Below are 24,725 nucleotides of genomic sequence, written 5' to 3' on the forward strand. Positions count from 1 at the left end.
CCGAAAAAGAGTTTGTGACACACAGAAGACTGACATTTCCACCAATGCAACTGTACACACAGCCACCTCTGTTTAACAATTTTTGGCTCAAAATGGCCTACGTACCTTAATGACCTGACCCGGTCTCGTGTGACTTAATATGATTCCTACGCATGAAAAGACACTTCGAACTCCACAACATTGGTGAGTACAAGAAAAAAGAAAAAAGGAAAAGAGCTGTCATCCATTTCTACAGATCAGTATCTGGGATTGAAGGGGATAACATTGTTTTGTAAAATATTTGAAATTGAATATATTTTTTAAAATAATATGTTCTTATTCTTTAAGCAACTGACCAATAAAATACCTAAATACTATATAAAGTGAAACATTTATCATGTTGTAACGCCTTTTTACAATTAAATACAATATTGTGGATCCATATTATAACTTTGATCTAAACTACTGATAAAAGTCCACTAAGGAAAAAACTAAAGTGGTAACTCAATATTACCTGACTTAGACTTCTATAGCTACTAGCGCTTCCACTTCGCGCCTGTAAACAAATATCGAATCAGCCAGAAAGTAGAGAAGAGATAGAACAATCTTGTGCCACAGGAGAAAGAATTATCAAAGCTTAATACATGTTATCAATTAACAAATTTAGTGCAAGCTATATTAGGAACCTATAGTAACATCGCAAATATTCTTAATAGTTGGAGTAGATTAGTATAGTTAATGTTATTCATTATTTATTATGCATAAAGTTGTCTTACTCACTTGTTCATACGACAACGTTTGTTATTTTGTTTTCATCTCGGTTACTTTATTGTGAAAATATTCAAGTTAACGTGTTGGTTCAATTCAGGCAATTTCTGGGCAAGAAAAATGAGATTGGAAAGTTTTTCACTTTATTTTCGCAACAGTTAAACATTCGATTATTGTTAAATCATGAACATCTATCTATCTGCCCATCAATATGCTCGAACATTTATTATAATTTTGTTTTCATTTGATAAGTTGTAGGCTAACCAACTGACATTTTCCATTTCTATTTAAATTTTTTCCTTATATAAGAAATAGGCGGGGAGCCGGCAATACTGAAAGTCCCGTCATAGCGGAATCAAAAAATTTTTATTCAAATAAATTAAGCTTGGTATGCGAGGATTCCTATTGTCGAAGAAATGTAAAAAAAATCATTAAAAAATGGCTTTTGAAAGAAAATCACGTAAACCACTTTTTCTTGCAGGAAGGGCCTGGCATACCTATTGGAAGTGTGAGATGAGGGCTAAAATTTCTTCATCATGCCGGGAACTCTTTTTTTATTTTATTCATTTTTATGTAATTTTTAAAAATATCTTGGTATGCGCGCTCAAAACCTGCCGGAAAAGTGCATCCCGGATACCATCTTGAAGTGCATAAACTATATTAGCACATACTTTAAAATGTACGATGTTCAATACATTTATTTTGGAGTAAATGAATGTTTATCTTTCTTTTATCATAGTTTCGGCTATTTTCTCATTCCACGCGTTCCTTACCGTTATTGATCTTTGACTCTTACGTTGACTTACACTTTGACTATCATTTGCTTTATTTAGTACTGCTCGGAATACCTGAGCTGTTGATTTTCTGCTTCTCCTACCCATTATTTTGCTCTTCATTACGAAGTGAAGAAATCGTATTTTCCAGGGTTGCTCATCATATTGTCATTGTAATTTGTAAAACTTGCTCTCGCTTCGACTATTCTTGCATATACCTCAGCGCTAATATCCCATTTAGTATGTTGTTATTTTGAGTGGGTTTGGGTTCTTTGTTGAGAAGTCCAAAGTTGACAAATTGTTCAGTTTATTGAGTTTTAAAAGGTACGAACAATGCTTGCAAATTAAAGAATTTTATTATCCAAATTCATTCTCAGTTAAGAGAGTGATTCGCGCACTTAATGTTTTTAGGTACAAGCTATTCTGTCCCTTCAGTTTGCTTTACCTTCAAATGTCCAATATTCCGTCATTTCGTTTTCTATTTTGGATAGAAGTGTTGCATCTTTATATTTTTGAATATTATCAACTCATATTGTTTTTTTGTACTATGTCGCAGTGACAATTAATTCAGTGTGTTGTAGTTTGTGGTGAAACATTTATATATCTGTGTCAAATTTTCCTATTTCCTTACTGTAATTGCTGAACTACTAATGAAAAGATTACTCCGTTCTCCGGATTATACAGCAGCTTTTTTCGTAAAGGAAAAATCAAAACCTCCAACATTTTAATTCAGAATGAAGAATACCAAAATATGTCTGAACATTTGATGGATCCGGAAAACATCAATGACGAAGAGAATACAGATCTTATCCAAAGATTTACTAACGAAATGTATAATGTAGACAAAAATAATGATGATAGTGCAAGATTTGAATTATCTTAAAAATTTTTGCAAGCACCAGTGACAAAGAAGAATTTTTCAAAGGTCTTATAAATTTCAATTCAAGCAATATTCCTCCATGCTAGAAACTTTGTCACAAAAAGTTTTACGCACCATATTTATAAATGTAATGTGGCAAAATGCCATTGAGCCAATTTGTATTTCATTTGAACAAACAGAATGTGGATGGCAACTGAATCAAGAAAATAAGTTGGAACCAATGTGGTATAAAGGCCTAGCAGCACCTTCAAAAGTTGAAGAAATTCTTAATGGCCAATTAAATGAAGAAGAAAGTGAAGAATCAGAAAATGAAAAATGATGATTATCAATAAACATACTAAGTTTGAGAATAAACTCCCGTCAATTATTTTATTGTTTCAATTATCTAAAATAAAAATTCTCCTATTATTTCTTCAATCATATTAATCCTCATAATCTTTTAAATCTAAGAAGAGAAAAAGACATCTTACAAAAAGGATTTACTGCAAAATAAATGTATTGAACATACATGTACATTTTGGAGTAGACTAATATAGTTTATGCACTTCAAGATGGTATGAGGGATTTTTCCGGCAGTTTTTGAGCGCGCATACCAAGATATTTTTAAAAATTACATAAAAATGAATAAAATAAAAAAATAAAAAAAAGTTTTCGGCATAATGGAGTAATTTTAGCCCTCATCTCACGCTTCAAATAGGTATGCCAGACCCTTCCGGCAAGAAAAAGTGGTTTACGTGATTTTTTTCTTAAAGCCAATAAAATTTACTGTCGAATACATAAAAAAAATAATATCCGCGATGACGGTGAAACATTTTTCCATTTTTTTAATAATTTTTTTTACATTGTTTCGGCAATAGGAATCCACGCATACCGAGCTTTATTTATTCCTATACTTATCTTCTATTAATTTGAATAAAAATTTTTTGATTCCGCTATGACTGGACTATAACACGACGTTCGACATTATGCAGTTCAATTAGAAATATTTTATTGTGTTTCGATACCTCCTTTAATAGAATTTATGATAATATCTCTTTATGGCGAACTGTTTCTTAGCATGTATAACGATCTAAAAATGTACATATCCCCTTAACCATAAATTTTAACGAGTTACCTTTTTGTTAATCAATCGATTGAAAAATTCATATTTGCTAACTTTAGATTGTACAGGTTGTCTCTGTAATAGTTCATATTCATTATTCATACCGTCAAAAACACTACATGGACATCCATTAGAATATAAATTTTGATTTCGCATCTTTAAAGGACTATAAATCAGAAACGAGAGGTCGTATGAGGAATTTTTTTCATGTCACAGCATTATTTTCACTTCTTATCCCGAAAGCTCTTTAAACAAATTTATAGAAATCGGCAGAACCGGATAGGCTCTTTTTCATTACAAGTTATCACTCTTATTTGAGGAGATAGACTAAAGCTTGTGATATGGAAGATGCTCAGATTTTGTTGGAAAATTACATCAAGCCACTCAATTGTTTCTAATTGGTTAATAGTAGCCCTTTTATCGACAGATTTCACTTTGCAAGTGTTCCATAATCACCGAATTCAATCAATTTCATTGTAATTTAGGACAAAGGCGCTTATGCCTGTTATTAATGCCTGATAGTTGCTCTTGCGTTATTCCGAGAGATATTTTTGATTATTAATTGTAGCCTAGGAAATGAACAGGATTATGATATCCATTATATCGAGTCACGCTAGAATACAAAGATGCGACTAAATTGAAGTTTATAATTGATATTTACCTATTACACTCTTATCCAAATGTATTCGTGACTAAATCGATCTATTTGAATTCATTTATCAAAATTTGCTATCTTTAGAAATAAATTGAATTAGTTTTATTTATGTATAGCTTTTTGAAAATTTGATATTTTGTATTTGTCCTGCTCAAAACTGCTTATATCAATTTGAGTAAAAATATTAGAAGGCTGTACAAATTTGTTATTGTTTTGACTTTCAATCATTAAAAGAGGAAAATCAAGTATCGAAGAGTCTTCTAGAACTGTTGGATTACTCGAAGCGGGCTCAACACAACTAATCGACTGAATCTGTATTAAAAAGTCATTACAAAGATAAGTTCCAGGAGACTTCATATCTTCAAATAGGAGCCTCATTATGGATTGTTTTCGGATAGAAAATGTGTTTGCATCGAATGATCATCCAAGAAATTCACCCTTTTCCATGAGGCACAATTAGTCAGGAATGGTTTTGGTGGTCGTACTGAGTTGAATGTTTGAATGGATATATGACAAAATTAGGATAAATGATTAGGAGTGTTTTGATTTTTTTCATCCACCACTTTCACCTAGGTAAAAGGTTGACAAAAAGCTACGGTCGACCTTTAACCATACAGGAGTTTCCACTACTTTGGACAGAATCGCATAAAATTTATTGTATAACTTAAGAAAAATTATGCCAAGAATATGTGCTGCTGTGGTACGTGCAAATGAAGGCCACATAAAAACTTATTTCTAAAATAAAATTCCTTTGTGAATTGTTTTATTATCTTTTTTTATATTTTAAGGATTCTAATATAAGAAAAAAGATTTAGTGATATGTTTTTGGCATTCAACAATTAACAAATATATTGAGAAATACCTTTGCTCAAGCTTTCAAAATCCAGTCTTCAATACTCTCCACTCTATGAACAGCTTTTTATTTTTTATTGATTTGATAATACGCTTCATGTTATGATGTTTCGTGAGTTATATTTCTCTTCTACCAAGTATTTCAGAAATAACTTTACGGCGTTACTTTTAAAACATGGTTTATGAACATAAGCAGTATAGTGCAGACTTGATAATCAGAACATTCGATAATCCGAATTCTTCAGTAGTCCGAACAAGCATTCTAAATACATTGGATACTATCTAATCCGAAATTCATAGCACTCGATAATCTGAACCTGTACTTTTAGGCCTATTTCCAATGGAAATTATGATTAGATGTTCAGGGATGCCCCCAATTACCCTTTTTTTTATATCTGGAACTCACATTAAACAGGTGTTAAGCATTTTCACTGCTTTTGTTCGCTTTTGAGCAGTCATATTTTCATACTTTGCTGGGATGTTTGTAATGCCATTTTAGGTGATATAAGTGGGTTTTTATTTAAATATTTGATTAAATAATAATACCCCCCAAAAGAAATCACAAGATATTGTCCATAAAACAAAAAAGTAAAATTATTGAAAGACTTAACAAGGCAGAAAGTGGAAAAGTGTTGGCCGCTTAGTATGGGGTTGGAAGATCTATAATCTGTGATATAAAACAGAAAAAGTTTAAAATCACAGATAGGATTAATTTTAAGACAATTTTAGTACTTTTCTTTGTACAACTGGTTCCTAAAAATTTGCATACGATCTAAAAATGAATTTTATTCTTTTGAGCAGTCTAAACTCATCATCAATTTGACAAGAATAATCATTGATATAACACTCTATGGCCACTAAATCAACATCTGACAAATATTTTATTATAAAATATAATATTAAGATATTAGTGGCCCTAAAATACATTGCTCAAAGATGTGTAAAGCAAGAGAAAATTACAAATACTTTAGAAATTAATACATACCATATTCTTACTTTTTTATACATATATTTTTCAGTGTTACTTATTCCTAATTACTGTTTTTTTGCGTTTCATGATTTTGATAAAAAACAACTGCTTCGGTAATCCGAATTATTTGTTAATCCGAATCGCATTGGTTTTTATTAGTTCGGATTATCGAGTCTGCACAGTACCAGTTTGCAGTTAATTTTTATCAATAAAATCCTGATTTCATTCACGTTAGTTCGACCAATTTACCGTTAGCATTCGTCTGCTTCTTCTTCTTCTTCCTCTTCTTCCTGCTGTGTATAGGCATCATTGCCTGTTTTTCTTCACATCATTTCCTCTGCTCAGTCACCTGGGAGGTTGTCACTCCATCTTTTCCTAGGTCTTCCAAGGCTTCTTTGTCCAATTCGTTCTTCCGTCATGCGGTCAATGTGCTCATTCCATTTTATCTTTCTATCCAGTACCCAGTCATTGATATTATCTATCCCGCATGTTCGTCTTATGTTTTCACTCCTTTCTCCATCCATTAGTGTTCTTCCCGTTATTCTTCGAACTATTTTCATTTCTGTAGTCTCCAATATCCGTTTCGTTTTAGAGGTCTCAGGTCGGGTCTCTGCTGCATAGGATAATATAGGTCTGATTGCGGTCTTGTAAATTCGGGCTTTTGCTTCAGTTCGAATGTATTTATTTCGCCAGATTGTGTCATTTAGGTATGCTGCTGCTCTTGTAGCTTGGTTTCTTACTTCCGTCTCCACGTCCCCGTGTCCAGATATTTCGATTCCCAGATATTTAAATTTCATTTCCTGGTGTATTATTTTGTTATCCACCACAAGCTTACATCTGATCGGTGTCTTGGAAGTAACCATTGGTTTTGTCTTTGCCGCTGATATTATCATATTGAATTTTTTTGCTGTTTTGTTAAATTAGTACAGTAGCCTTTGCAGATCGTCCTCGTTTTCCGTCAACAGTACCGCATCGTCTGCATAGCACAGGATTTTGACTTGTTTATTTCCCATTTTGTATCCTCTTAGTTTGCGTACTTGTTTTATGATTTCATCCATCACTACGTTAAATAGGAGCGGACTGAGAGAGTCCCCTTGCCTAATGCCCCTATTTGCAGGTATCCGTTCGGTAAGGTCATAATTTATTTTTGCTTGGATCGTATTTTTTGAGTATATATTTTCGATTATTTTAATGACATTATGTGGTATCTGTCTATCATAAAGAAGGTGTATTATGTCTTTTAATTGTATTCGATCGAAGGCCTTCTGCAAGTCAATGAAACACATGAAGGCTGGTCGATTATATTCGATCGATTTTTCCGTTATTTGTCTTATGACAAATATTGCGTCCGTGCAGGATATTCCCGATCTGAAACCCTGTTGTTCATCTGCTAGTGAGATACATTCATTTATTTTATTTGTTATCATCTTTGTGGTTAATTTCAGCGTTGTGCATAGTAGATTTATTCCTCTATAGTTCTCGAGCATTTTTTATCTCCCTTTTTAAATAGTGGAATCGTAATGCTATTTCTCCACTCATCTGGTATTCTGTGTTGGGCAAATATTTTTTTGATTAGGGTTGTTAGTTGTTGGTTTAGCTTCTCTCCTCCATATTTAAGTAATTCGTTGGCGATGTTATCCGGACCTGGGCTCTTTCTGTTTTTTTAGTTTTTGGAGTGCTGTTTCTATATCTTCTTTTTTTATATTAGTCTCATCACTTATTACTATCTCTGGTGTATTTGGCTCGGTTTCGGTCTCTTCTTCCTTGTATAGTTCCTCTAAATATTTTACCCAAATATCTCTTTCTATGTGTCTGGTTCTGATGAGTTCATTTGCTTCTGTTCTTTGATTTCTTATTTGTTTGTTTTTGTAGCCCATAGAAGTCGCTTTCCATTCTTTTGGAAAAGGTTTCCCAGTAGTTGTCTTTCATTTGTCTCACTAGTGTTTTTGTATCGTTACGGATTCTCTTGTATTCTTCATATGCTTCTTCCGTTTGTGACGATATGTAGTTTAAGTACGCTTTCTTTTTCTTTTTGCACTGTTCTTTGACCTTGTTGGAGAACCACGATGTTTTGTTCGTTCCTTGTTTTTGCGGTCTTATAGTCCGAGTTTCAAGCGATTCACTTGATATTTTCTTTTAATCTCTTCCAACTGTTGTTAATATCATCATTTTCTTCTATCGGGTTTTTATCGATTTTCCTTTTTATGGTTGTGTTCCACATGGATTCGATGTTTATTTTTTCTGTGTGTGCTCTTAGTTCTCTATTCCTTCCCAAGTTAAGGTTCATTTTGATTTTTCACAGAAGCAAACTGTGGTCACTTCCTGCATTCGCGGAGTTGAATGTCCTCCTTCTTGTATTTGTGCGAGGTGTATATGTCTATTGGTTACGATGTAGTCTATTATTGATTGTTGTCCCCGGGAGTTACGGAAGGTGGATTTCTACTGTGGTTTGAGATCAAAGAACGTGTTGTTGATTCTTAGATCACATATGTTCATCATCAATTCCCCATTGTCGTTCAATATATTTTCGTTAAAGCGTTGTTTTACGCCTGGTATCACTTCGTTACCAATGCGTGCGTTAAAATCTCCAAGGATTATTATCGATTCATTCTGTGGTAGTGATTCTGTAATATTTTGAAGCTGTTCATAGAAACTTTCTCACTCTTGTTTTGGCTTATTATCTTTGGGTGCATATATCGATATTATATTGTCTGCAATTCCATTAATTTGTACAATCTTTTATCTTCTGTCATAACATAAGAGACATAGTAGAAGCTTAGCGCATAATATTAAAACATAGTTTATGTCCACCAATTGAAGATATTTCATCCATGTCGAAAAAATCCTACTTCGTTCAAGAGAATCAACTTCTAATCGAATATCGTTCTCGTCACTTCCCAATTCTCAGGAGCTCATTAATATGGAATTGAAGTGATTTTACTAACCCCAAAACTTTGTTAGGTATGTTATCTTCGACAAAACAGTTTTATTGAGAGAATTTGCTACTGCTTAGGTGTTTCTCAGAGCCAATAGTGAGAGACTGCTTTAGAAACTTCGTTGCTCATTAGTAGTAGGTAACTTTGATTATTTACTATTGATTATTTCCATTGAAGTACAGAAAATTTTACTTCTATTATCAGTACGATCTTTTCATAAAATTGAATTAAGTTCAAATTAAATAGGTATAAAATCACATATTGTATAGTTTGCATTCGGCAGAAGCTTATACCAACTTTTTTTTCAAATTATGCAATGAAATTGAACCAAACATAAGAAGTGATTACTAAAATTAGGATTCAGGTCCTCACTGTTTGTGGAAGCTCCAGACAGAACTGGAATAAGAGTGTACGGGCCCAGAAACAAACAATCTAAAACCCTGGGTGAAATGTGTCTAGTTCAATCTAGAGAGGAGCTATAGCAAACAGATCATTATCCTGTCCGATATCCAAGCAGCTATTAGAGATTTAATCGACCATGTCTTTCCATTGAAGGATATGATTCAAAGAAAAGTGTTAGATACTTTATCAATTTCTTAACTCTACGTACGGAAATCGATTCCTTAGACGAGGAGGACAAGACAATTGGCCAGGACCAATTTCAATGTTTATTACTTGACTGAGTTATTTTCAAAAGACTCCATTGGAATGAACTTTTTCTTTTCATAAAATTAAATTAGTTTTAATTGAATAGGCATAAAATTACATATAGTATATATAGTTTGCATTCGGCAGAAGATTATATCAACTTCCTTTCAAATTATGCAATGAAATTGAACCAAACATAAGAAGTGATTACTAAAATTAGGTTTCAGGTCCGCACTGTTTTTGGAAGCTCCACACAGAACTGGAATAGGAGTGTACCATGTCTTTCCATTAAATAATATGATTCAAAGAAAAGTGTTAGATACTTTATCAATTTCTTAACTCTACGTACGGAAATCGATTCCTTAGACGAGGAGGACAAGACAATTGGCCAGGACCAATTTCAATGCTTATTACTTGACAGCGTTATTTTCAAAAGACTTTATTAGAATGAACTTTTCCTTTTTATAAAATTAAATCAGTTCAAATTAACTTCCTTTCAAATTATGCAAAGAAATTGTATCGAACATAAGAAGTGATTTCTAAAGTTAGGCTTCAGGTCCTCACTATTTGTGGAAGCTCCAGACAGAACTAGAATAGGAGTGTACGGGCCCAGAAACAAAACACTATAAAACCCTGGGTGAAATGTGTTCAGTTCAATCTAGAGCTAGAGAAGAACTATCGCAAACATCATCCTGTCAGATAACCAAGCAGCCATTAAAGATTTTAGCTCCAATAAGCTCGTTTGTGATTGCCTAGAAAAATTAAAGGGGCTGATAGTTGATACGGGTAAAAGCGGGGGTAGACAAGCTCTTCATAGGACCCGAGCTCTTTTGTGGTATCAGTTACGACACAATGATAAAAGCACTGGAAAAGGAGGTAGATGGCAGCAAATTATTGGGACAACCTATAGGAGATGACTCTTGTGGAAGATAATTGGTATTCTAGTCAGTAGCTTTGCAATCGCATACCAATAAAGGTATTCATTTCAAAGTATGATATAAATTATAGTAACACATTTCAATCATTTGAAAATATATTTCATGTATCAATCATTCGTTTCAAGGTACCATGTTCAGTCATCAAGTGAAAAAATAAGTACAATGAATTTTTTGCAGTAGCAAACAGCAAAGAAATCATTAAATAAAGGGAATAAATTGTTTTATCTTTTTGATACCCAAGGAGAGATCTAAAGAACCATTCTATATTATAAATCACAAAATTTCTCTCTTACATCCTAAATAGTCGTTGATGAAATGAATTTCAACAGTTTAGTTCCAATTACTTTCATTAAGTCAACGTTGCATTTCAATTATCTATCCATATTTCTAATTGGCTCTAGATTAATTTCATAAATCAATTAAGACTTGGTTGGAATGTATATTAGACCAACGTGTTTCATAACTCTAGCATATCACTTTAATCTACTCAGTTTTTTTCGTTTCAGTAAACATAAAATATAAATCGTGCGTTATAAGCTTTCATTAGTTAAGTTGTCGTGATACGTGGACCTTTTCGTAACCGAAGCAGAGGTAGTTAATTTCCGTTAACGAATTTTTACTGACGCAGCTCACGTTTTCAGAAACAGAATGATGTATCTATATTTAATGCATAGAAATATAAGTTTAATGCAAGTGAATATCATTTTTGGAAGTAGTGCTTCTTGAGTTAAACGTTTTTTTATTACATTTATTTTATAAAAGAATTTTATCAAGTTCCAATTAAGAAATTCATTTTCTATTCAAACTCTAAAGTATTTTTAGCCTCGCTTGAAATTTATGACCTCTTCAGTTTATAGTTGTTACATCGACGTGCCAACTTTTTTAATCACAGCTCTTTTAAAAATAAAATAATGAAATTGGAGTGAATAAAATCGCTAAATATTTTTACAAAATATATGAAATCTCTTTTGTAGCCTTATATTTTTAGATAATTTGGAAATTTGCAGCAATCATTTCACAATATCCGGCATATGTGGCATATGGAATGTTGCAACTGAAGTTTTGAGATAGACAATTAAAAACAAATATTTATAATTGGATATGGCTCAACTGTTTTTCAAAATATTCTCTATTAAGATCAGTACCCTTCGAATGCGTTTGAACCGATTGTCCATTTCGATTGAGATACCTCCGAAACATGTGATTTGAACGCATCAACCGCTTCTTTAAGTGTAGAAAAACCTTGACTGTACGGCGCATAACATATTAATTCGATGTTTCTACTGTTTGACTACGTTTTTGTAATAAATGATGTGTGAGAGCTCACATTCGCGATGGGTTTTCCAGATTATTTCGAACACATCCTGGTATGTATCATTTTAATTCTGTTTAGTAGGAACTCACTTCTAGATTACTTCATTCGGCTCGTAATACTTTTTCAATATAATATTCTCAATGATGTTCCTCAGAAACTCAACCAAAACCAATGATTCCCAATGATTCAACAGTCAGAACTTGAGGAATTTTCTACATAATCACTATGAGACTTCATCATAATGAACAGTTAAATCATTACCAATTATCGTTTTGTCTTCTATGCTAAGTGACACTGTTATCCTTTTGAATTTCTCATTCACTCAGACACTTCCTATTCTTCTTCTAATAATTTTTTGATATTATCGAATTTTTCTGGTGGGGTAAAAATTTTTGACGTTTCAGATTGTTTTTTAAAATATGTAGTTCCCAAAATCGTCACAGAGTACAAGTTAGGTGTACAAAAGTCGATTCAAAAATAAATCGATAATTTTATAGCAATATTTTCTTTTTATACACGTTGAATGAAGGTATAATATTTTATTTTAACTTGGAGAGCAATGGGTAATAACTGGTTGATGTAAAATGAAAAAGTTCTGCAAAATATTCAGATGCCATATGGTACAAATTGATATATTTGAACAGATTGAAAGTGCAGAATATTTTTCATACTGTGATGGATATAGAGTAGCTTTTATTTCATTTGAAATTTGATTCCACTAAAAGCCATCATATATTATATAAGAATTTCAAAAATTCACTCTAAAACCCTAATTATTTTTTTAAACTGCAAATTTCTAAATCATACTAAAGGTGTATCTTCCCTGCAGATTGGAAAAGTGGTCGAGTTTAGTCCATACCAAAAAAGTAACGAAAACACACAGTAACAGATCACCACTATCAGTACCGATCTTGAAAACTTTCTGGAGTGGTGAAAGCAATCTGATTTGAATGAGTTGAATGCGACAAAGAAGTCTGGTAGTGCAGCTCAGGATTTATTTCTGTCTGGACATAAAATATCACCATCACCGCAAATTTGCTTGTTGGAGATTGGAAGCAATATTTGCTGGCATAGCCACGTTGCCGGTTTAGTTAGCTCCACAAAAACTTGGAGGCCTTTTTAAGTCCAAGAAGCGATACATCCCGCAACAGCTTTTAATCCTCTACAAGGTTCAAATTCGTCCATATTCGCAGTATTTCTCGGACATTTGGAGAAGGATACCCGGTTCAATACCGAAGAGAGCAATTTTTCCAAGTGTTGACCAAAAACAGTTTAGCTCATAGAAGAAAGTTCGCTATTTCACCTAACAAATCTACCTAGAGCGGTTTTTGCAAGACTTACTCTACGAGCAGACGTGGATCATGAGCACTTAGTTAGCTTGTATTATCTATAAACAATATAAACAATGAACAATACCCAAATTTGGGTATGTTATAGGCAAATTTCGTGATTTTGCAAGAGTGTTTTTCTGTATCTATAGAAGATATATAACTCTAAGTACGACTCCTTAGTTCAACCATTGTTTAGTAATAAAACAAATTCATTTTTAAGTTGAATGCATCCTTTTTGAAATTGAAAAACAATCATTTCAAATTCATGCCAGTATGTACTGACTTCTGTTTAAACTTTATTAGAAGAACTAAAAAATGAATCAAATCACTCGATTTATATCCACATTTCGCAGATAAAAAAATCAATGTAGTCAAATTATCTTCTGGTATTTTGAGTTCAATGTGTCTCTAGTAGTTGTACTGCCGTTACTTTCCACCCATTTTTTTAATTCTTTTGGTAATTGCTGTATCTTCTGTCATCAAAAACATCGAAGGATTGATGGGGTTGAGTAAATAATTATTTACTGTACCCCATCGACAACTGAATTATTATCAATTCACATAACAAGAGTCCATAAAAAATGGCTTGTATGTGTAACAACATAAAGATCTTCATAGTTGGCGTGTCTAAGGAAAATATGCTGAATACTCAATAATACAAAAAAGAGAAAAAGATTTTTTTTCCCTGTCACAACGATATTCCGTCTCGACTAATATATATCGATCTAGTTCAGATCGTAGTTTACGTCATATTGAAAAAAATCTGGCGGAGGGCTCACTGCAATCCCTTTCCCCTACGTAATATTAATATCTCATTTTGTTCTGAGTGCACCCTTTACATAGATGCCTTCAATTCTGTGGGTAAGTAGACAAAGAGCGCAATTAACACATATTCATATCGGGATGTCGTCTTTTTTCTTTGCAATAATGAATGTAATTTTCATAGACGTACTCAGTTGCAATAAATTTAAGCAGTCGTACTGAATTTGAGCTCATGAAATCGTCTTTCCAAAAAGACATCTTGAAAACAAAATAAATCATTCACATATTTGTTTTAACGTACAAGAATTCTTCATCAATCTCTGTATGTCTGTAAAATAATAAAGAGAACTTGAAAATAACATAGTTAGTGTATAAAAATATTATTATTTATTCCCAAAAACAAAAAAAGTTGAGACGTATTTCAAATATGAATTAGTAGTACATTAAATTCCATATTATTGGTGTCACCACTGTCTCAGATGACCTGGTGAATATTTAATAAATTCATACATCACTTAGTATTTACTAGATTTACTAGATCCATACTTAAGCAGGACGCACACTGATCTATATTCGGCTTGGTGGGGTCGAAAGTGAACGGTCGGCATGTTTTGCGTGCCACACACGGAATCCGATCATTGCCGAGCACTCCGAAAGTATTTTCACTTTAGTTTCAAATTACAGGGATATCTGGCGAAATTTTAGTAGAAATGATGAAGGAATATAGATACAGATACTATCACTACAACATTCGCAAAGAGTTTCATAACAAACACTCCCGTAGGAAATAAAATTTATTGGTTTTAATTTTCCTTAATCAAATTATCAAAAATGAATTATGAAACATGTACTTTGTGTCCCAAAGAATATATCTTCTCCTTTCTCCAACAGTTTTTTTATAATATCTCTGCATCTATTTTTTTCTCGCTGCCATGGTATACTCATTTGATTGGACACGGAATAATTTTTAAATTACTCTATAATCTTGAACGTTTGATAAATTATAATAATTTGATTGATTACCAAAGACTTCACAAGGGTTGCTGTGTGTATCTACCAAAATATGGAACGCCTGCACGATTCAGTGCGCAGCCGACCGCTTCTGGACCAAGTCTATTCAATGCGGATCGTGCGTCATCATCAGCAACAATTTTAAACATTTTTAGCGATAAGTACGAGGTCTGGTTATTAAATAACGAAACTGCGCGCCTAGAGTGCGCCCTAGAGGGGTGGGGTAAAAAACGAGTATTGCGTTGGGTATCTAGATATCTTGTCTATGCACGTCCTAAAATACGTCCAAAAACAGGCGCAACGTATCATCTCAGATTTCTCGTTAAATTGAAAAAAACGTCGACTGTTGTTGCAAGAGGTTTATGCGAACAATTCTATATCTCGTGCGGGTGTTTTAAGGAGTATAAGCGCTTTAGTGATGGCCGAATGACCACTGAAGATGACCAGCGCCCAGGTTGCCCTATGACTGTACCAACTCCGGAAACAGTGACCAAAATCAACCAAATTGTGCGTGCAGATCGTCGATTGAGCATCCGGATGATTGTCGAGGCTGTAAGCGCAGATAAAGAAACGGTTAGAAAAATTTTACACGAGGAATTACACATGACAAAAGTCTGTGCGAACTTGGTGCCAAAAAAATCTGAGTCCTGACCAAAAGCTCTTGCGTCAAGATCTGCTTTGAATGGGACCAGATTTGAGTTGATGGAAGCGGTAAAGCAAAAAACGGCACTCGCCAAAGAAGACTTCCAGCACTGCTTCGATCAATGGAAAAAACGTTATTTAATAGTCAGACCTCGCATGTATTCAACTTAAATACGTAGTAAATATTTCGTAAAAATGATGTATCAATGTTAAATACTCCACTCCCAAGAATCAAATATTGTTGTGTACTTTTTATTATGCGCAGTCTATCCAAATGTTGATTGCGATTTTAGTATGTGTGTGACGTAATAGAAGCTTCTTTTCGAATTGAGTGCTTGTTGGCCTCGGCTTTGAGTCTCAGTCGACAATTTTTTTTTAGATATACGAGGGCGATTTAACGAAGAGCGAATTTTTAAAGAATAATTCACTTTGCTGTGTGAAAATATTGTATTTTTCTAGAAAAGAATTTTTTGGGAGTCAAACAGTCGTTTGTCTCTACAATCACTTTTTCATTTGCCTGAAATCGTTTTCCACCAAGTTTTTTAGTATGGGAACGGTTAACCAAAAATTTGTTGCTTTTTTCATGTAAGAATACGAATAGCGGTTCAATGGCAAGGAGCATTGCTGTGATGAAACAAAACTCTTTCTTTTTCTTCAACAAATGCGATTACTTTATTCGGCATAAAAACATGACAAAGTTTCAGCATTATATTGAAGAACCCTTCATTCGGTCATTGTTTCCACAGGGTGCAGTAATATGAATTTTATCGATTGTATCGAGATGTGATAAACTCTTGAACTTTGTTATTTCAAATAGATCACCCTGTATATTTTTCGCTTCTAGAAATCCTTAAGAAACACTTTTTATTTTTAATCTCATGTTTCCTATACCTAACTGTCATCATTTTGGAATTATAGCTACATTTGCGTTTTCTTCGCCGAAGTTAAAATAATACATTTAGGCGGGTATGACTCCTACAATAACAAATTTGACGTTTCAATAAATTATTATTGTTGAAATTTATTGAAAGTCACATTGGATCGTTTATCTGAAAAAGAACGAAATGATATTTTAATGATATTAGGATATGGTAATAGGCGTAGAAGTCAACAAGAAACGTGTAATATCTTTAATAATTCATATCCTAACCGAAATCCCATAAGATCTACTGCCAGTAAATTGGTAAGAAAGCTTAACGAAACTGGTTCAGTAAAAGATTTATACAATGTAAATACCATCATAATACCGGCCGTATTACAAGACCCCTGCGCACAAAAATTTATGAAAATCGTACAAGTCGTTTCTGAGATAATTGAGGCGGTCCATACATAAAACTCACTCAAACTTTTCCTCAATTTAATCAATTTTTTTCCGCGTAAAACAAGATTTATTTGAGTATAGCATGTACAGGGTGTTTCTAAATTCATGCAACAAAATTTAGAAGGTGTTTGCTCATATGCCTTTCCGAGATATCATCCTTAAAAGGTGGTGAATTAAAATTAGTATTCATTCTCCTAAAAGTTCAATAATAATAATGAAATTTGCAATTCTGTAATTATCGTGCAAAGGATTAACTACAGGTATTTTTTTTAAATATTCCTGTTACATTATACAGGGGTGAAATTAGCAGACTTAAATCATTAGTCTCCACAACACAAAGATGATATCAACGATTTAAAGAATCGTATTTGAATAGCGTGTGACACCATAAGAAATACACCTCAAATCTTTGAACGTGTACGGTAATCCATGACATTTATTTTCGAATGTAGCAATCACATTCATGAATGTTACAGTCAGTTAAAAAAAATGCTTCAACTCTGAATCGCACACACTTATTAAGCATAGATAACGTACATACTAAAGATCTATTAGTAAATTTTATCAAAGTTATTAAAATTAATATATAAAAAAAATATGTGGCTGAAGGACTTGCTTTCAAGCCTTTCACACACACACACACACACACACACACACACACAAAATCCATGACACGTAGGCTACATTCATGTTTTTTGGCTAGAGGTGGTTAATTCAATTAAAACAAGGATTTTGAGTTATAATTTTATTTTATATAACTTCATCTTGAAAAAAAATTTGATATGTTATATAGTGAGGGCTGCTAATTTCACCCCTGTATTATGTAACAGGAATATTGAATATTAAAAAAATATCCATACTTAATTCTTTCCCAAGGCACGGATATTACAAAATTTCAAGATTCTAACTTTACTGAAATTTTAGAAAAAAAAAAAAGAAACTCAATTTTAGTCACCACTTTTTAAGTGTGATATCTCGGATAGGGGTGGGCTGAGTTTTGATATGGAAAAAACCGATCTTGATCTTTGTTTTACTAGAAACATTCTGATTTTTAACATTTTGATACTTTTCTTCAAAAATATTCGCTTTCAATTGAGAGTCAAGGTCAAGATATAAAAAAATTAAATCTATATGAGTTTATCCCTCATTTTAATCAATTGTTTCTCAATTTATTAGTATTTATAATATTCTTTCATAACTAGTAAAACAAAGATAAACAATTTCAACTATTTACCTTGCTTCTATTCCTAATTGGTACATATTCTTCTTTAGACGGCTTCCTCCTCTTATCCTTAAGGATCATTCTAGCTGCAGCAAATGCCATTTTGCGATTTCAAACGATGTCTAGGAACACATAAACACAGACTTGAACTCTGTACTTTCTTATTTACTTTCGAAAGTAATTTCGCGAGGAATTATATTGTTTTCCAACTTCTATTTTATTGCTTTCAGTTTCAGGCCTTTGTCGTTTTAAAAATTATACGATACGAGTCTGCAATTTGGAATGAATTCAATAGTTCCATGACTTGGGGGGATTTTTTATATTAACAATAATGTGTAGCTCTTTGAGTTTGATTAATAGTAACATTGTTATTTTGATTACTACTTTTATATGATGTTTGACAAATTTCAGATTTATATTCCTCACAAATTCCAAAGAAATTCGAATAGAAATAAAATTGGATAATTTTTATACCCTAATTACTATGAAAAATAGCTTGTACCCTTGGTTACATATTAATTTCAGCATAGAGGTGTTCTGATTGAACAAGATAGTGCGCTTATCTTTTTTCTGGAATATTTCGTAGACATATTCTCAAGAATAGATAGTATCGAACATTTTCAACGGTAACTTCGGATTTCTTCTATTGAGAGTTCCGATCGCGTTCAGTATATTTTAAAAAACTTATGGATGGATAATATTATGAGCATTTGCTTGATTGAAATAAGTAATTTCAACTTTTCATAGATTCGGTGAAACCATTCTTTGGGTTCGGATGCAAAAAAATTGTCGCACTACATTTTCTCTGGCTTCAAATGCTTTCCCCACACAAAAATTTCGCCATTGATATGAATAAACAAATATTAATGTTATGATGCAAGATCCGGACTAAATGCTGGATGCAGTAGGAAATCTATATCACCAAGTTCTTTGTTCCTATTCCGCGAAACTTGGTTCAGCATTGTCTTCTGTATGTCACAATATTTCTCAGGGAGAGTAGCCTCATATAATTGCCTCAGCTCTCCACTATATATCTCGGCATTTATAATTCGGCGATATGGAATTATTTCGAAGCAAACTAAGCCTCCATTGGCGAATCCTGTCCTGGGAGTCTTTTAGCGAGTAAGCGGTCATTTCGTTTAACTTCTGGCAATTATTTAGAACTGGTGATATGGTCTGGTAATTTGTAGGTATGTAACTTAATAAATACGTCTCATAAATTTCAGATTGCCCAAAGAATATTTTTTGGGAATTCTAAAAATAATAATATTTGAAGATAAAGAAAAATTTAAGTTGCCTAGAATATATTTTTTTTTTGATTTTTTCTTGTAATTGTTATTTGCTGTGCAGTTGCGAAGTAACCACTGAAAGATTCCCATAGCCAAATTGACGAAATTATGATTTTTTAACCATTTCAGCTTGCCTAATGAACCTTCTCAAATTATAATAATTCATTGCAAATAACAATGCGACTAATCGAATAATCATCTTTCAGCAGAACAACAAAAGGACTATTCAACAACTGTTATAGATCTTATCTAATTTTGTTGTAGTACAGCGATGTATGGTATCTTTAGAAGGTCCAAAGGAGTGCTAATCAATATCTGTAAACTTCAGATTTCCAATATTAAAACGATTAAACCAAAGACCTGCTATTAACCCGCTCATTAACTGTGTCTTCACCTTCAATTTCACGTTTTCCTTTTGCTGCCGCGGCTGCTTCAAACTCATGTTTCCAATAAAGTCTTGACAACGCAAGAATTTCATATTTATGGTACCCTAAACTATTCATTATAAAAACGTAGTGCGACAATAAACAAAGAGAGAGATTGAAAGGAAGTAAAGCAATTGTACTCTTCTTAGAATTAGAGATTTGTCTTAGCAAGTTACAAAATACTGAATACATTGTTTACATTACCATTACACCAACACTTAAGGTAAACAGTTTACCTTCAGTCTCTGAAGACGATAACTTGGTTATCGAAACGTGCGTCAGTGTAATTGTGAGTGTTGGTGTAGCGTGAACATTCAATATGAATATCATCAACGGTTCCAGAAATTCCAACTTAATGTTTAAATTAAGGCGTAGAAGTTTTCACATATGAAAACTGACATTCGTATGAGGCAACCTCTGTAGAATAAAAATGTTTGGCGGCTATAAAAATGACTGTCTGAATGAAAATAGTGTTAAGAAAATCAAATCAACGACTTATATCGAAATTGGAGGCATTATCATGGTATGTGAGTCATTGCAATTGGAAATACTAATCAACGGGTCCTATTATTTCAAAAAATTCGATCGTTTGAATTTATTCCTAATTAAAAAATAACACATTACTTATATTATGGAAATGTTGAGTTAATATTGCTAGTTAATGAAAAAAACATATTGTCAAGAAGTATTGTAAAATGTTTGTTTTCAATTAGAGAATTCAATTTTATTAAGTATCTATCACTTAAATTGAATTCGATCAAATTAAAATGTTTTTAAATGTTATAATTTGAAATCTTATAAACTCAGTTTGATAATTTGTGAAAATATAATGAGAGCTTTAACTGGTATTCTACGTATTTCAAATCCGAAATTTACTTAACCACGCAATCTCTTGAATAAATGACTTTTTTAGACGACGCCATCTGAAAGTTGTTCGTTCTGTATTCATTTACATACCGAAAGTTGCGTTTTGAGTGTTACATGTAGTGAAAGTACAAAGTACCGTACTGCAAAACACTTTAGGGACACTCTGGAGTAGACAACTTTTAAGTTCCTTAAATGTGACTCCAGCCACTTCAATGTTAACAGTTGACAGTTTCACTTCGATGATTTTTCATAACTTTCTTCCACCACAAATACGAATCAATCAACAAATTGTATGGAAGACACAAACACATCTACAGAGATTCCATCAAAATCTAGTAGAAATATACATATTCCATCTGCATCCAATCCAATAAATATTAATAATTGTCCTGGAGGTACATTACTTTTTGCAAATAACATTAAGTACATTATATTGTTGAATAAAAAAAATGTTTATAGTTATTATTTATTTTCTTTCCTCAGCATAATTGACAAAGTTTTGGATCTTATACGTCGTGTAAAAAATGTTGTGTACGTCGCGGCTGAAGTACTACTTTGTTAGACTCGTCTGTTTCTCGCCTCGCTTCGCTCGTCTCGCAATTTCCAGACTCGTCCAACCAAGTAGCACTTTCACTCCTTGGTATACAAATAACTATTTTCATTTATTGACATTTTATATATTCGCTGCCAGATAGTATAAGAATATATACTTTTCTTGAAACCTAATTCAATTCAGGAAATATAAAACTGTTTGAATTTTTGTAAGTAGTATTAATAACCTTATAATCAGTTAGAGATTTTTTCAACTATATTGTATCGCCTAAATATTTGTCTACGATTATATCCAATATTTTATCAGTATCTATTGGATCTCACATTGATGTTTTCACAGTTGGGTACATTTTGATATGAGATTTGTCCCAACCTTCTGATTTGGATCGGTTGGAAAGGTTATTGGAAGCGTTTAAATGATATTTTCTGCGCAATCTCTATGCACGGTTCTGTTAACAGTACTTGCTGTCAGAGCCGGACTTAGAGTCATCGTAAGGCGGGCGTTCTACGTGAATTCTTACATCAAGTTGATTTTTTATTATAGTCAATTTATTCATTATTTCTAACTAAAAATAGTACAAAATTACGTTCATAAATTAAAAACATTTTTTTCTTATTTTGCTACCTACAAATTCTTCAATAACACTAGTGCAGTCAATCGATTTCAGTAGCTCATTTTCAATACACAATACGCTATATGGCTCGTCGTGAGGCGCCCCCGCAGCGGGGGCCCCCGGCGCACGCCCGGGTTGGCCCATGCCTAACTATCGTCACCGTACCAAGGACAGATTTTTTATTGGTTTGAACAAACCTATGATTTGTATGCAAAGTAGTTCGTAGAGTTCCAAGAGAAAAAACCGATATTTTATATATTAAGAACTCTCAATTTTTTTCCATAGAAATTAATTTGAAAATTGTACGAATCAAACATAAATAATTCTTTCAACATTTTAAGTTGTTGTATTGACACAAATTCAAAGTTCCAGGCTGCAAATCAAAACTGTTCCACGAGACATAATATAAAAATGACAGAAGAATAAATCTGACTATTTCCTTCGAAAAATTTAAGCCAACCAAAAAGCTGTAATATTTTATGTTTACCTAGCAACGATGAAATTTCAGCGATAATACTGCACTAGTGCAAATTATCGATACTTTGCACTAGTGCCAAATTTTCGTCTAGGATTAATAAACATCATTTGGTTTTAATTTTATATTTTAAGAAAAGGAACAATTATTGTTTATTTTAAATTAAATTTTTCTCAGGAAATAGTCTGCCAAAATGTCCTCTCGTGCATGTCAAATTGTCTCATAATTTCCTCTCGTGCGCATTCGCGCACTCGAGAAAATTAAATTATCGACAATTTGACATGCACTCGGGACATTAATATTGACAATTTTTCAAATGAATAATGTGAATACCCGCCGAAACAGAGAAAATAGTATAAAACACTCGTAACAGAAGGCTTTTCCAGCATTCGTGGATTGCTGGATTGATAATGAATGCCTTTTATTACTTGTATTCTAATATCCTTTCACCATATGATTCATAATATGTTTCCATTATCGTAATAATGCCAATTACTTACTGCCACTGCACCAAAAATCATATTTTAACCTCAGGATAAACATTTCGGTAAACTTATCTGTTGGCTAAGACTATAATTTGATTATCTAAACGCGTGCCAGGCAGTGGAAAAGTTAGTTTCAATGTAGTAACAGTAGTTATTGTTATGATTGAAAAAATAAATTTTCCTTGTAGGATTTTGACATATTGTTTATGCTTTTTGGAAATGTTTCATTGCATTTCTCCGAAGTATAAAAGATTTTAGAGCGTGAAAATAGATTACATCAAAGTTCCATATAACTTCGAATCCATCAAAACATAGAAATTCGCAATATATAACATTTCAGGACTAGCGAATTTAGGAGCGGTATACATCTAGGAACCTCTGTGTCCTCGTTGGAAACCTGTCACATATTCTGAATATTTTATATAACAACGAAGCTTTAAAAAACCTTAACGATCTTTTTTATGGTTGGGAACCTCTATTCACTTATACATCAGCTGCTACTATTCATTCAGATAAAGTATACAAATAGTATCCTCTTTGAAAAACGTTTCAGTTCGCTCACTACAAATTGAGTTTTCTCCTTTGAAATATTATGGAAAGTTTACTGTAATTTGGCGTCACAAATTCAAGATTTCAAGATCAAACTTACGTAGAATGATTATCACGAATATTCATATTTCATGGTATTTTCGTTTCAAGTCAATACGCATTTTATAAAGATGCTTTGACCTTTTTAAGCGTTCCAAATAATAGTAATAATAGTCACAGTCTTTCGTCTTTCTTCTCAAAATAAGAATTCACGTATTCGGCAACTTTCTCGTCGGATAGAAATCTCTATCCTACAAGTGAAACTTTATTAGTTTAAGAACAGGAGAAAGGTCACTGGGGGCCAGATCCTCTGAATACGGTGGGTGATAAACCGATTCAAAGTGCAATTGGTGATTTTTAAGTAGGGTGAACACCGAGATGTGAGAAGGTGCATTGTTACGATGGAGAGCACTTTAAATGCAGTCGTTTTTTTGCAATTTCTCTGTTACCTTTTAAAGCGATGATGCGTAAATCTCTCTTGTTATTATTCTAACTTTTTAGAGATAAACACAATCCTAGGGTTATCTTAAAAAACAGTTTCAATCGCTTTTACGGCCGATGAAAAGGTTACTAGTTAATAATGATTGCAAAAAAACCGAAACATTCTTAATGAGGCATGTGAAATGTTCTGCGTTCTCTTCTGAAATGCGATCTTTCGTAACGTCTTTCTAAATTAATTCAATTTTTCACTTTTTCTCGAAAATATCCACGACGACTTACTTGTATTTTTCTTCATATTAAAGTAATGAAGAAGAATTCCCGGCAAAAACACTTTTTCAGTAACAAAGTTCGACATATTTGAGTGAAAAAAATTATTATTGTTGACGCTTCAAATGAATGAGATATACTGAAAAGACGTACAATACCAGAAACGTTCCAACGCAGTTTGGGAATATTGGAATTATGTAATATTATACAAGTTACGCCAAGTTATAGACCCAGTACTTACATTGATAAGTGCTGATAAGTTGAGGTCGATAAAATCGACTTCTATTCGTTTCTATTAATCGATGGTGTAGTTGCCTTTATGACTGATGTGTTTTCAGAAATGGAGACCAAAGAATTAGTTAATCTATGTCAAACTGGTTGATTTTATCGTATGTACGCATGTTAGCTTTTCTTGTTTTTTACAGTTGTGAGAGTTGTTTTGTATTATTTTTTTTGTTTCATGATGTTAAAAGGACTCAATAGATACTAGATACTGTTTAGATATATTTCAGTGAAACTAATATAACTGGAACTGAGTATTTTTGCAGTTTCTTGAGTCAATTTACAAGTAATCTTTCAAGCAAATCACAAAATTTAGAACACTTGTATTTATTTTG

The 24,725-nt window shown here is 32.8% G+C and overlaps 1 protein-coding gene across 1 annotated transcript in view; it reads right to left on the reverse strand.

Annotated features, from left to right (window-relative positions):
- LOC130441405 (neo-calmodulin-like) overlaps nt 1–20,686 on the reverse strand; it is a 138,152-nt gene extending 117,466 nt beyond the window's left edge. Inside the window, exons 1-2 of the mRNA XM_056775070.1 lie at nt 18,118–20,686; nt 494–535 (exon numbers count right to left, since the gene is read on the reverse strand). Of these exons, the coding sequence (XP_056631048.1) occupies nt 494–535; nt 18,118–18,207 (132 nt within the window). The 5' untranslated portion in view covers nt 18,208–20,686. The remainder of the gene's footprint in view (nt 1–493; nt 536–18,117) is intronic.
- Nucleotides 20,687–24,725: the final 4,039 nt, after the last annotated feature.

This window comes from Diorhabda sublineata, chromosome 3 (genome assembly GCF_026230105.1).
Source record: "Diorhabda sublineata isolate icDioSubl1.1 chromosome 3, icDioSubl1.1, whole genome shotgun sequence".
NCBI lineage: Eukaryota > Metazoa > Arthropoda > Insecta > Coleoptera > Chrysomelidae > Diorhabda > Diorhabda sublineata.